The sequence below is a fragment of the Coloeus monedula genome (assembly GCF_965178545.1).
Source record: "Coloeus monedula genome assembly, chromosome: 6".
Lineage (NCBI taxonomy): Eukaryota > Metazoa > Chordata > Aves > Passeriformes > Corvidae > Coloeus > Coloeus monedula.
Genome location: NC_138786.1, coordinates 24687948 through 24699776, shown reverse-complemented (window position 1 = coordinate 24699776; position 11829 = coordinate 24687948). Strand labels below are relative to the sequence as shown.

At 46.4% G+C, this 11829-nt stretch overlaps 1 protein-coding gene across 1 annotated transcript; it reads left to right on the top strand.

Moving 5' to 3' along the window:
* Window positions 1-1818: 1818 nt before the first annotated feature.
* Window positions 1819-11438, top strand: LOC309574463 (transmembrane protein 178B-like; the record flags this gene model as incomplete). The annotated part of the gene is made up of 4 exons (XM_082284160.1): window positions 1819-2203; window positions 8956-9069; window positions 9935-10072; window positions 11194-11438. 4 exons carry the CDS (start codon window positions 1819-1821, stop codon window positions 11436-11438), a joined length of 882 nt encoding a protein of 293 aa, XP_082140286.1.
* Window positions 11439-11829: the final 391 nt, after the last annotated feature.

The following is an 11829-nucleotide window of genomic DNA, read 5'->3' as shown; positions in this document are numbered from 1 at the left end:
CAGAGCATTTTGGAAGTGCTTCATTTGGAAGATTTTCAGCTATAAATGGTGCATGGCTCTTTCTTACCCAAAGTCTTCTGTAAAAAGAAGGAAAATTGTAACCCAAGAGCTGGAAGAAGATGAAGGCAGGTAGGTGATCAAGGGCAAGTCTGTGGATTTTGCCAGGAATCTACATTTTGGAATCTGTCCCTGGATTTACCATGCTGCACTCTTGGGCTGTACTATGAGCTCTCTCCCTCATAGCTTTTTCCTTCTCAAAAGTAATCAAAATTAACTTGAATTCACCAGCTACCTGTTTCACAGGCTTCATGAAGAATGGCTCTGACACAATTGCAGTACCACAGAAAGGAGAACAATTAGAAGGAGTTTCATACATGGGAACTTTCTAAGATGATGGTGTTGCTGAAGCGCCTGTCTTCTGAAACTATAGCCTGAGGAGCTCATGTGGAGAGTAGGGTGACATAATAGGATTGCAGACTTAGGAAATGCGACTATTTGGATCTTTCTGGGAATGAGCTATTACAACTGAAGGGTTTTTCCATGTTAGCTAGAGCAGTAATTGTATTTGAAAATTATTTTTCATTCTTGCTGGAATGAAAAATAAGTGGAAGACTTAATTTAGCTGGTCTGTGTAAGAAAATTCTTTTGACAGCAGCCCTTTCAATTTGTCTGCCTTGAAGGCACTAATGTGCAGCTGCATGGATGGTAATCCCATCTGTCCAGTGCAAACTGCAGAAGAGGATCATGCAGAAATGTGGTTAAAACAAGCTTTAGCTGTGGCTGCTGCATGTTTCCACCAGGCAGAGGGCTCAGGGGAGATAAGCAGTATTCTGTTCTGGGCAGTGTTGCTAGGAGAAGTGCTGGGGAGGGTGTTCAGGTTGTGCTCAGTGTGGCCGAGAGACCAAGAAGTGACAAGGGGAGAGGTAGTGGTGGGGGTGAAAGGATTGGAATCTCCTACAGTTGAACATTTGCTCCTGGGAAACAATTAAAACTACTTTTAACAAAAAATCCCTCCTAAACCTAAGGATTTCAAAACTGGACATCAAATTAGTAGTTTAGGTATAGCATAGCACTAGGTCATTTTATCTGGAGGCCAGAACTGATGACACAATGCCCTAAGAACTGGCTTTGGGGACTGACTGATGGTGCTGCAGCTGGAGTAACAAGTCCTATACAACAAGCGGGATCAGAACGGATTTTGTGCCCCTATAAATGCTGCATTTAACTAATGGCTTGGATTTAATCTGCTTCTCATTGCATAAAATAGATTGACATTTTTCAGCTTTTTCAGGCCTTATTTTCCATTAACTGATAATGAAGGGTTGAGGAGAAGTCATAATCCAAATGCCAACAACTGAGGTTGCGGGTTGTGTTTGTATTTCGTGTACATTTGAAAAACTCCTGGCTCCCGCGGCCTGAGTAGGGCTGGTCTCTGCCCTTCTGCCCTGGGCAGGCCAGCGGGACGGGCGATTGCCATGCCAGAGGAGGCCGCGGAAAGGCTCAGAGGGTCCGCTCACCCCTTCCTCCGGTCCCCCAACCCCTGGCAGCTGTGCGCGGCCACCCCCGCGCCGCCTCGGACACGGACTCTGCCAAGGGGGGGGGCTCGGTCCCCGGAGCAGGGGCCGGGCGCTGCGGCGGGGGTCCCGCGACCCCCGTGAGGCCGTGCCCGGGGACTGCCGCGGTACGGGACCGAGCCCGGCGCGGTGCCGCGGCGCGGGGGGCGCGGGCCCCGTGTCCCTTCCGGGGGCGGTGCCGCGGGCGGCGGCCCCAGCCGGGCTGCAGGGAAGCGCCCGCCCCTGCCGCCCCCGGCGCGGTAAGATGGCGGCCGCGGCTCAGGCGCTGAGCGGCACCGGGCTGCTCCTGGCCGCCGCCGCCCTCGCCCTCCTGGCCGTGGCCATCGGCACCGACTCCTGGTACGAGACGGACGCGCGGCGGCACCGCGAGCGCTGCCGCGGCTTCGGCCACAAGCGCAGCGACCCGCCCGGCTCCATGTCGGCGCCCAGCTCGCACCTGCCGCTCCGCGCCCGACCCCCGCGGGCGCTCCTGCCCGGGCGACCCCCGGCCCCCGCCCCGGCCGCCGCCGCCGCTTCCGCCGCGCTGGACTCGCACTGCGGCCGCCGCTTCAATTCCACAGTCTCGGGGCTCTGGAGGCGCTGCCACCGTGCGGGCTACGAGCCGGACAGCGAGGAGCTCATCCGGAAAGGTGCGGGGGCGGGGGGCGGTGGCGGCCCCGCCGCTGTCCGTGGTGCTGAGCGCGGTGTCAGCGCGGTGTCGGCGCGGTCCCGCCGGGGTGCCGGGGCTGCGGGCGGGCTGGCGGCCGCCGCTGCCGGGGCGAGACCGGGCCGGCGGGCGGGCGCGGATGGAGCCCCGACGGACGCGTGGCTCCCGGTGTCCCTGGCGGGCGGGAGGGGGCGAGCGCGGCCCTGACCCCATCCCGGGGTCTTGTGCTCCTCCCTCTCTACTAAAAATGCTGCAGTGCTGGGTGGGACCACGTCCTCGGAGAGCCCCTTCGGGGGCCCAGTGCAGGGCCTGACTCTCGGTGGGCATCCTCCTAACCCTGGCACTTTCTTCTAATTGAGTGCTGAGAAATGTGCAGTGTTGTTTATAGCGCTGTGATTTTTGCAGCAAGGTGAAAGGGACCTGTTGTTCCCGTTCTAGCATGAGGGAATTCTCATTGCTGCAGTAGATTGCCAGGCTTTCAGATGGCAGATGTCACTCAGGGCCCTCGGGGTGACGGGAGAGAAAGCTATGGATCTTCTACTATTGTGGCACATGGTACAAAGCCAAGCAGGCCGTGAAGTGTGAATAAAAGTCCTGCATTTGATGGTACGAATAATGTAGTGGGCTGACCCATGAAGTCAACGGGTTATGTATGGTTAATGATAAATAACAGGACTTACTGTTCCAGCAGGTACATATTAGCACAGAGAGAGTAGGAGTTGGGAAAAGTGCTTCCATTGAGGCACAAAATGGAAATGCTATCTTAAGAAAGCAAGAGCAGTTCTTCAGCTTGGCTTCCAACTGTGACGCCAGTCCTGCACAGCAGAGGCTGGATAGACTGGCACTGTGAATCTCAGCTCGTCTTTGTCCCTTCTTTCCAATGCACAGCAGTGACTCTTACCTCTAGAAACTCTAGTGCTGTGTGCTTAGCTTCTTTCTCTATTTATTCTCCTAGGATCCATTTTATGCGATTTCATTTTTATTTCCATGCTGAACTCCTTTCACTGAAAGGGAACTCATTAATTTTTTTCTATTAATTGTGGCTCTCATGTAAAATACTTATCTATTTTTTTGCTTCACATCAAGCAAAATGCTTTCAGCTCCCATTAAGATTAGCTAAGATGGGGGGAAGGAATGGGAAGAATACTAGTTTGGTCCTCAATACTTCTCTTTCTGAGGTATTTTCCCAACGCTACAACAGTCACATAGAGAGGCTAGAAGGTGGGGAATGGTCTTCCTCAGTGTTTGATGTGTAAAACTGGAAGGACTCTAAATCCAAAATGTTTTGTCTACTTCATTTCCTTTTTTCCCCCAGCTGTTCTAATAAAAGACCTTGCCTTTCCCTACAAAAAGCCTTGCTCCCCTTATATTCTTTGCCTATTAGGTCTGCAGTTGCTACTGTAAAGATTTATGTGTCATCTTATGGAGGGAAATTATTAATAATAGTTCTTGTAGAATCAGATCCTTAAATAGATATGACTCTCTTATCCCTTCTCCTGACCTGCTTTACTAGCAGCCTTTCCTCATTCCCACTGTGTCTGTCTTTTCTCTGACAACTGTGATTAAGCAGCCTTTTCTGACTGATGGTCAGGTGTGGCTGCATCTGAGCTGTTCTCTCAAGCATGGTACCAGATCTGGGGCTTCTGAAAAGGAAAAGCAGGTATTTTTTTTCCCTGGTGTGACCTGAAGATCACTACTGTGCACTGCTGAAAGTCCTACTTCCTTCTCAATTTGCATTAAGTTTTCAGCTATCTCTTTGGTGATGTATGAGGCCTTTCTTTATTCCTAGTATTCCTTAATCTAGATATTTTTATAGGGTTTTAGTGACAGAGGAGTAAATTTTTTTTTCACAGTTCTGTGGTAATTTTGGTTTGGGTTTATAGTCTCCATTTCTTCTAGTCTCTCTGGAATAAGATTTTTTTCCTTTCTGTGTCTCTCGAATTCTGAATAAATTACTTAAGTGCATAAATATGCTTATCCATTTAGATAATTCAATGGATTTCTAGTTCTGTATTTATCTACTGCTATTAATACAAAGCAGTTTCATGGAAACTTTCATACTTGAGCGTTGTAGCTAATGATGCATGTACAAACATCCATTTCTATATCTAGGATATTAAAAAAAGCAAAATATATTCACGTCATATATTTAAAAGGAAAAAACGAAAATGTAGTGCAAAACTGAGAAGTGGGAAATGTTTAAATGTAAGATGGAAATGATATGTGGGATTTTTCTTAAAATGCAAAATCACTATTTTGGAACTGTGAAAAAATACACAGTTTCATTTAAAAAAATACAATTAAAAGGCAAAAGAAGAAATAATGTACAAAACCACATGGGGAAAATGGAGATTAGCAATCAGTAAGAGACAGAAGCCAAAGAACTGAACCATTTGGTGGAGAAACAGAGAAGATCTCTGTGCATATATAAGGAGGGGTTCTCTGAGTGTAAGAACATGAGCACTACATGTCATCTTGTAGAGCCTGTGCTATGTGGATTCCACATTCAATAACTGATGCTACAACAAAAACCATCTGCATGGAGTATTCTTAAGTAGTAAGGTCCTGCAGGGATTTATTATATCTTGTTTAGGGATCTTCTCTACCTATTAATAGAGTAAAAAAATGTTGCTTGCAAAATGGTGACAGTAGAAAATTATTAATTGGGAAAGGCCCATTCTAATAGGCTTCTTTGGATAACTTGGTGGGCTCATTGAACAACATGAGCTTTAACATCCCTAAATGGAAGGAATTAAAAAATAAAAGGTTCTTCACTGTTGATAAACCAGGGATTTTATTGCTTTTCAGGCTTGCTCTGAAAAGTCTCTGGGATGGGACAGGTACATCTCGTATATACTGGGCAGAAAAGGCTCCCTGGTACCACGATGTAGCTGAGAAAGTGAGGAGAGCCACTCTCTCCCCTCCTCTGCTTAAGCAGAGGAACACAACAGTTTGAGGCAGTAGTGAGGCCCTTGAGAGAAAACTGCTCAGTCCTGGTGTCTGTACTTCCCATTCTTTCCGACTGATGATAAATTGGAAGAGTTACAGGATCGACTGTGAGGTCTGTAGAGGATCTATTACAGTGGCATGTTTAATAAACTTGATCTGTTTGGTTATGGCCCTTGGTAAGTATGATCTGTCAGTGTGATCTGTAAGAGTTCTTGTGGTATTTGAAGGAAGGTTGATTTATTTGATCTGTGGTCCTTGGGTGACGATGTGGACAGAGTGAACACGTGGCTGTGATGCTCCTCACAGTCCTGGGCAGAAATGGTAGGAAAATGCCAGGGAGCTTCAATAGACACTTGGTCCTGGGGCATGAAGGAGGGGAGAGGATGGTCAGGCCTCACCTGGTAGTTAATTGTTAACTGGCCATGGCTGTTCATGGGCAGGAGTGGGTCTCCCAGCTGAGTGAGAGTCAAACTGCTCTGATTCTGGGCCACGGAGAAGAACTGAAAATAAAGCCCTACATTTCTTCATAAACCTCCGGCACATTTTGTAGAGAAAACCTGCATGTTTCAAAGTTGGAGACAAAAACTAATCTGAAAGTCAGGGTGTGCTAAATCCAGGATTACAAACTGAATGTATCACAGCAGGGTTGGTGTTTCCATGTTTCTAGCAGCTTAGCAACAAGGGGCCTGTGCTCTGCCTCGCTATCTGGCTATTCTAGCAAGAATTCTCTGACCTTTCCCGTCCTTCATATTCAGTCAGGAGAAAGGACTCGTCCAGGGACACTCACATGTACTCTTCCAAGGGTTATGCGAGTTCCAAGGAGAACCTGTCTGCAGTTGCAGTACTGAGGGGTAAAAAAAACCACATTGAAGACAAGGTGTTAGAAACAATGTTGGCTGTGAGAAGGCACAGGCATGTAGCTGGGCCATGAAAGTGTCAGTGTGACACTGCTGGATGCAGTTCACTGCAGTTCATGTTTATTTTTAATCAAGAAAATTGTACATGCAGTTTGACTCTCACAGTGTTCTTTTAAGGCCCTTAGAAATGCTGGGATCAGGCTGTCCATCTAACCTTTTTCTTGGATGTGTGCTTTATGGTAAGCTAATGACCTGTGCACCTGCCTCCTTCTGTCCTGTATTCCCAATATACTCATGTGCCAAAACAGACAATGCTCACTTGTTCACCACATGACTGTTCTATTCAAGCCCTTGTCTGAAGGCAAAGGTTTTGATTTTTGCAGGCTTTCTTATGGTGCTTGTCCGAGTGTGTTGTAAACAAAAGGGAAATCACTTTGCTAGCAGGTTTCTGAAATGGAGGGCAGGATGCTGTCCCTATTTTATAGACTGTAATTTCAGGTATGTAAGGCTCAGGTCCAGGGACTTACTGGAGTACCTTTGAAATACTTTTTACTTCACAATAACTTTGGGACTGCAAGCCTGATTTTGATTATTACTTTTTTTTCTTGAGTACTTAGAGAACAAGGTGTTACATGACTTAAAATGCAGTCCTGTGGAGTACCTGGCCATATTTGCATCATATTTGCATGGCATTTCTGCACGTGAGACCTAGAGATTCACTCAAAAAATGGGAAACATGAACTAGTGATGGCAAATGCAAAATCTAGCTACTGAAGGTTGACTGGCTGCGTGTTACAATTTTCTGGGTGAAAGTGGGTAGATACTCAGCTGAGAGATCACCCTCACTGCTTCCCTGATCCCCTTACTCTCTTGCCTGCCTATTTCAGCTGTTCTAGCACATCTACAGAGAGAGGCCTCCCTTGTTCTGCCTTTAGTAGCTCACACCCAGAGTGGGTCCAGCCTGTGCTCTCGGGAAAATGGAATCTTGTTGGAAAAATGGCTTGTGCTGGTGTAATCAAAGGCTGTCACCAAGCCTGTGGATTAGCAGTCAGCACTGAGCAAAAGCCGTGAAATCTGTGCACTCCTGAGGTTTTTGGGTTTTTTTTGCAAACTTGCTGTTTTAATGTAATAGTATGTGCTACCTATATAAAATTAGCACTTTGAATTCTGGGAAAGAAAGGATTAGGAGAACAGTTTTTAAACCAGAGGCAGAAGGAATTGATATCCAAGAATTTCTAAATAACCAGATTTGTATGAGAAGGTGGAGAGGTTTTAGTTTTAGTTTACGTGTTAAACACTTGGAATAATAAAGAGCAAATATTTTTCTCAGTGACATCTTAGCTGAGAAGTCCATAACTTTGATCGTAAGGGATATACATCTCTAGTCTTTGCTTTTTCTTTAATGAGCTATAAAAATAGTAATCCTTGCTCTTGTTTAAAATACTGCTTCATATGTACTACTTTTATGATCAGGAAGTGTAAGGGCATAGATCATACTTTTAATGAATCCAGTGCATTATAATCTGAAATCTGATGTCATTAGTTTGTTCTATATATGTATTTCTCAACTACACATGCAAGTCGTGTCAACATTGAAATTGAGTTCAGTTAGCAGTTACAGGAAATTTGATTAGATACTGTGATGTGCTGTATATGGCCTAACTTAACTCAGCAGCCTTTGCAAATGAACTGGCACCCTCTGTCACTAGGTTGTCTTGCTGATCATTGGCTCAGGTGGCTCTACAGCAAACTGCAAGGAGGGAGCACTGCTCAGCACAGAGGGCCACTGGCTGCAGGTGAAGGGCAGCAACTCTGTGTATGGTGTACAGCTGGAAGTGCTCTGTGGTGCTGGGGGAGCAGCAGGGAGCCACAGCAAGGGAAGAGGGTGGTGGGAAGCACAGCTGAGAATGGGAGCCACTTGAATTGGGAGGAAATTCAGATCACCTTCCCCTCCCTGGCCTGATGGCTGGAATTGCCTGGACCTCTCGTATGCAATTTATAATCTTGTGAAATGGGGGCTCCCTCTCTGCAGGTCCTTGCAGGAACCAGGTCAGTACAGTGCCAGAGAACATTGTTAGAGAACAAAATCATGCTTCTCATTGCTGTGGGAGCCACACAAAGCTCAGTTCTTCTCCTGGGTTTTCTGGTGTCTGTTTGTTCACCAGCTTAATTAGCTCATTGGCCAGTTGATTGTTTCTGAATGGTTCTTCTGCTCCAATGTTCAAATAGCAGTAATGACCCTGTAGTCATTGTTTAAGAGGAACTTTTTGTACTATTTAGCTCTTTTACCTTTCTGGTTGCTCTCTTCTACCCCACCATCCATGTTTATTCTCCCCCATTTTCTAAATGAAAAATCCCTTTCAAGAAGAGCGTGCTTGTAAGTTCGCATTTACATCTGAGGTGCACTTTTCTTTCAGCTATAATGGAAACAAGCCTACCTGGGTACTATTGTTCACTGAAAGTAAAGCAAAGAGCCAATGACTATTGGAGTGAATTCAAAATATTCTCCTATGCAGTTCACTTCCCAGCATTCATTCAAAATTTTCAGTGTTTCAACTCTGTCTTCTCAGAGATGAAGTGGTCCTGTTGGTACTTGGCAATGTTCTTGTCTCCTTAGACATCCCAAAGAGATCGTAGCAGTTCCTCTAGAAAGCTTCTGGACATGTTCTTGGTGACTGTCATTACTATTTAACTTCAGCTGTTGCTTCTTGGAGGGTCAGCACCTGGCTCCTGCTTTGCCGGTGTTCCTTTGTAGGTTCTCTCCCCTCCTAATCCCAAATCCTTTGAAGTAAACAGCTCTTTTTTGGTTACATTTGCTCTGTTGCTGAACTGAGGCTTCCCCTGTGCGAGCTCTGCCAGGCCAGCCAACTCAGCAGCAAGTGCAAGGCACGGGGGTTTCATGGTGTTTCACACTGCTGTCTCTTTACAGGAGTTATTCAGCGCTGCACTGCTGTGAAGTACCATTACACCTCCAGCTCTCTGCCTCGCAACTTACCCATCAACATCACCAACACCATCCGCCAGGATGAGTGGCACGCGCTCCGTAAGTAGCCCAGAGCAGGGCACAAGGATGTTTGGATTACTTAATGCCTTAATGCAATGCTGGCTGAGGGCTCGGAATCACTCGTCTAAGCATGGCACTGGGCTCTAAGCATAGATACAGATTGATTAGTGAGGAAATACAAGCAGCTAACTGTATAATTGGAAGGAGACATGAGATTTGGATTCAACATAGCCCCTGTCATGTGAGAGTCAGTGCCAAGGAAATCCTAGTTCAGCTGGAGACTGAGCTAGGAGACAAGAACAGCAATTTTACTGGGGATAACAAAGTGCTGTTCATGTCACTGGTACCCAAGCCCAAGCTTTTTTTTTAGGGCTTGTTACTGGAGTTGTTCCCATAATACTGTATTGATCTGCTGTCTGCTTCTGTTGTCTCACTATTCCTCTTTTCACTTGACATTTTTGCCTCTCATGCACTAATCCTTTAGTCCTCTTCAGTGTCCTCTCTTGCTTCTTGCTTCTATTTTCAGCAGACACTCTCCATACAAACTCTATCCCAAAGAAAGACACCACACCAAATAAAAGAAAAAAAACCCCTTGCAGTACTAACATGAGTTCATGATGCACCCCTTCTGTCATGCTGGGGAGTATTTGGCTGGTACTCCTCTTGATCAGGACAGAAAGGCTGTGCAGTTGCACAGTGCCGAGCACAATGGAGTCAATTATATGGATTCCTTTGGTTTCAGTGTAATGGGAAAACTACCTACCTCAAAGAAGCTACAGGAGGAGAAGTCCATGGTTGAAGTATAAACTTTAGAACCAGTATATCCACATCTGTCTGGACTGTTCTCCCTAAGTGCTGCCACCTTCATGTTTTTGTCTTGCTTTTCTCCTTTTTCTTTCTTCAGATCTGCGGAGGATGACAGCTGGCTTCATTGGCATGGCAGTCTCCATCATCCTGTTTGGGTGGATCATTGGTGTGCTGGGCTGCTGCAAACAGCAGGAGCTCATGCAGTACGTGGCTGGGCTGCTCTTCCTAATGGGAGGTGAGAGCCTTTCACTTCTGCTCCTCAAATCACCACATTCCGTATTACTGCCTTGTAAAAGTAATGTCAGCAGCCACACAAAGCAGTTACTCAGTGCAGCAAACTCTCAGCACAGTGCAGTTACCACTGCAGGACCTGTGCTTGCATGGGTATTTGCATGTTTCTCAGTAGACCCCACTGTATGTGTGTGAGCCTTCTGCTCTAGAGAGCTGGTGTGTAGCCATGGGGAGCATGTGCACAATGAGCACACTCCTCTGGCTTGCTCCAAGTGTGCAGCCTGTGGCTCCTGTCAGACAGCTCAGCTCAGTTTTCCCTAGGAATCATAATAAACAAACATAAGTTAATGTAGAGCACCTTTCTGGTACTCAAAGATGCTTAGATCTTCATGTAGTGATGAAGTCCAAACCCAGCCAAGCCTGGGAGAACACTGGCCCAGTGATAAGGATGTGAGTTCAGTGCTTGCCAGGGCTGTTACATCTGTTTGTCCTGGATGGGAGAAGATTTTCTGTATAATGAAATGTTTTTCTGAACGTTGATTTTTCAACTCAAAAATGGGCAGTATAGACCTGGAGTCTTGTATACTAGTGTATATTAAACATATTAGAGCGCCTTGTGCCTTCTTAGGCTTTTTCTCCTCTGTATAGGTGTTTAGTGAATTTGTAGCGGATAACAAAAACCTGGGCACTCTCTATGGGCCTAGGGTACAGCTGGCAGAAGTCTGGGTGTTCCTAGTGGAAACCAAGCAGTGCTGTGCTTTGCAGCCCTGGGATTCAGTGAGCTAATTACCTTTCATAGAAGAAACTGCCCAAGTACATTAGTCACTGGAAATAGTGTCAGGAGAATCAAAGCATGATGAACTATGACTGAGTTCAAAATTGCAATGAAAGGAGCTAAGGCAATATTGGTTATTTGTGAAGTGAGGTACGCCGTAGTCCTACATATTTTCCCTTTTTTTTTTTTCTCTGCCTTATCAGGAGAGTGGCTGGTAGGACTGCAGAAAAAACCCCAAGGGTAATTCTTGATTTTGAAAATTCATGACTTTGAAAATATCAAGGGAAAAAACCAGAGCATAATTAACCTGTCTGAGGGCAGTGTAGAACCCTCTTGCTTTTCTCCTGCAGGTACTTGCTGTATCATCTCACTCTGCACATGCGTAGCTGGGATCAATTTTGAGTTATCCCGCTATCCTCGCTACGTCTATGGGCTGCCAGAGGACATCAGTCATGGCTATGGCTGGTCCATGTTCTGTGCCTGGGGGGGCTTGGGCCTCACCCTGCTGGCTGGGTTCCTCTGCACATTGGCCCCATCACTCAACACTTCCCGGGCATCTGTACAAAAACCCAGACAAGAAAATGGGGCCGTGTGACCCCAGAGGGAGTGAGAAGAGACTCTGGAAAGCGCAGCCTGGGCAGAGCTGTGGGTTAACACCAGGAAGAGGTGGCATGTCAGCGCATGGAGAGCAGTGCCAGAGCTGTTGAAATGCCAGCCCATGGGACACTGCTACAGCCTCCAGTCGCAGACACGGACATTGCAAGTAACTCCAGGTTTGAATTATTGGCAACTTGATCATTGATGGTTTAAGGGGGACAGTTCTTTCAATTTGTTTCTCTTCTGTTTACAAGGGATTAAGTCCAAGGTTGTGTCTTTTTTTGTGCTGTTTTTTGAACTGTACCTCCATGGTCCTGTAATTGTCCAGTTGTAAGGGATGTTTACGCACCAACTCTTATTGCTGCAGGTCTGTGTAATTCAGACCCAAT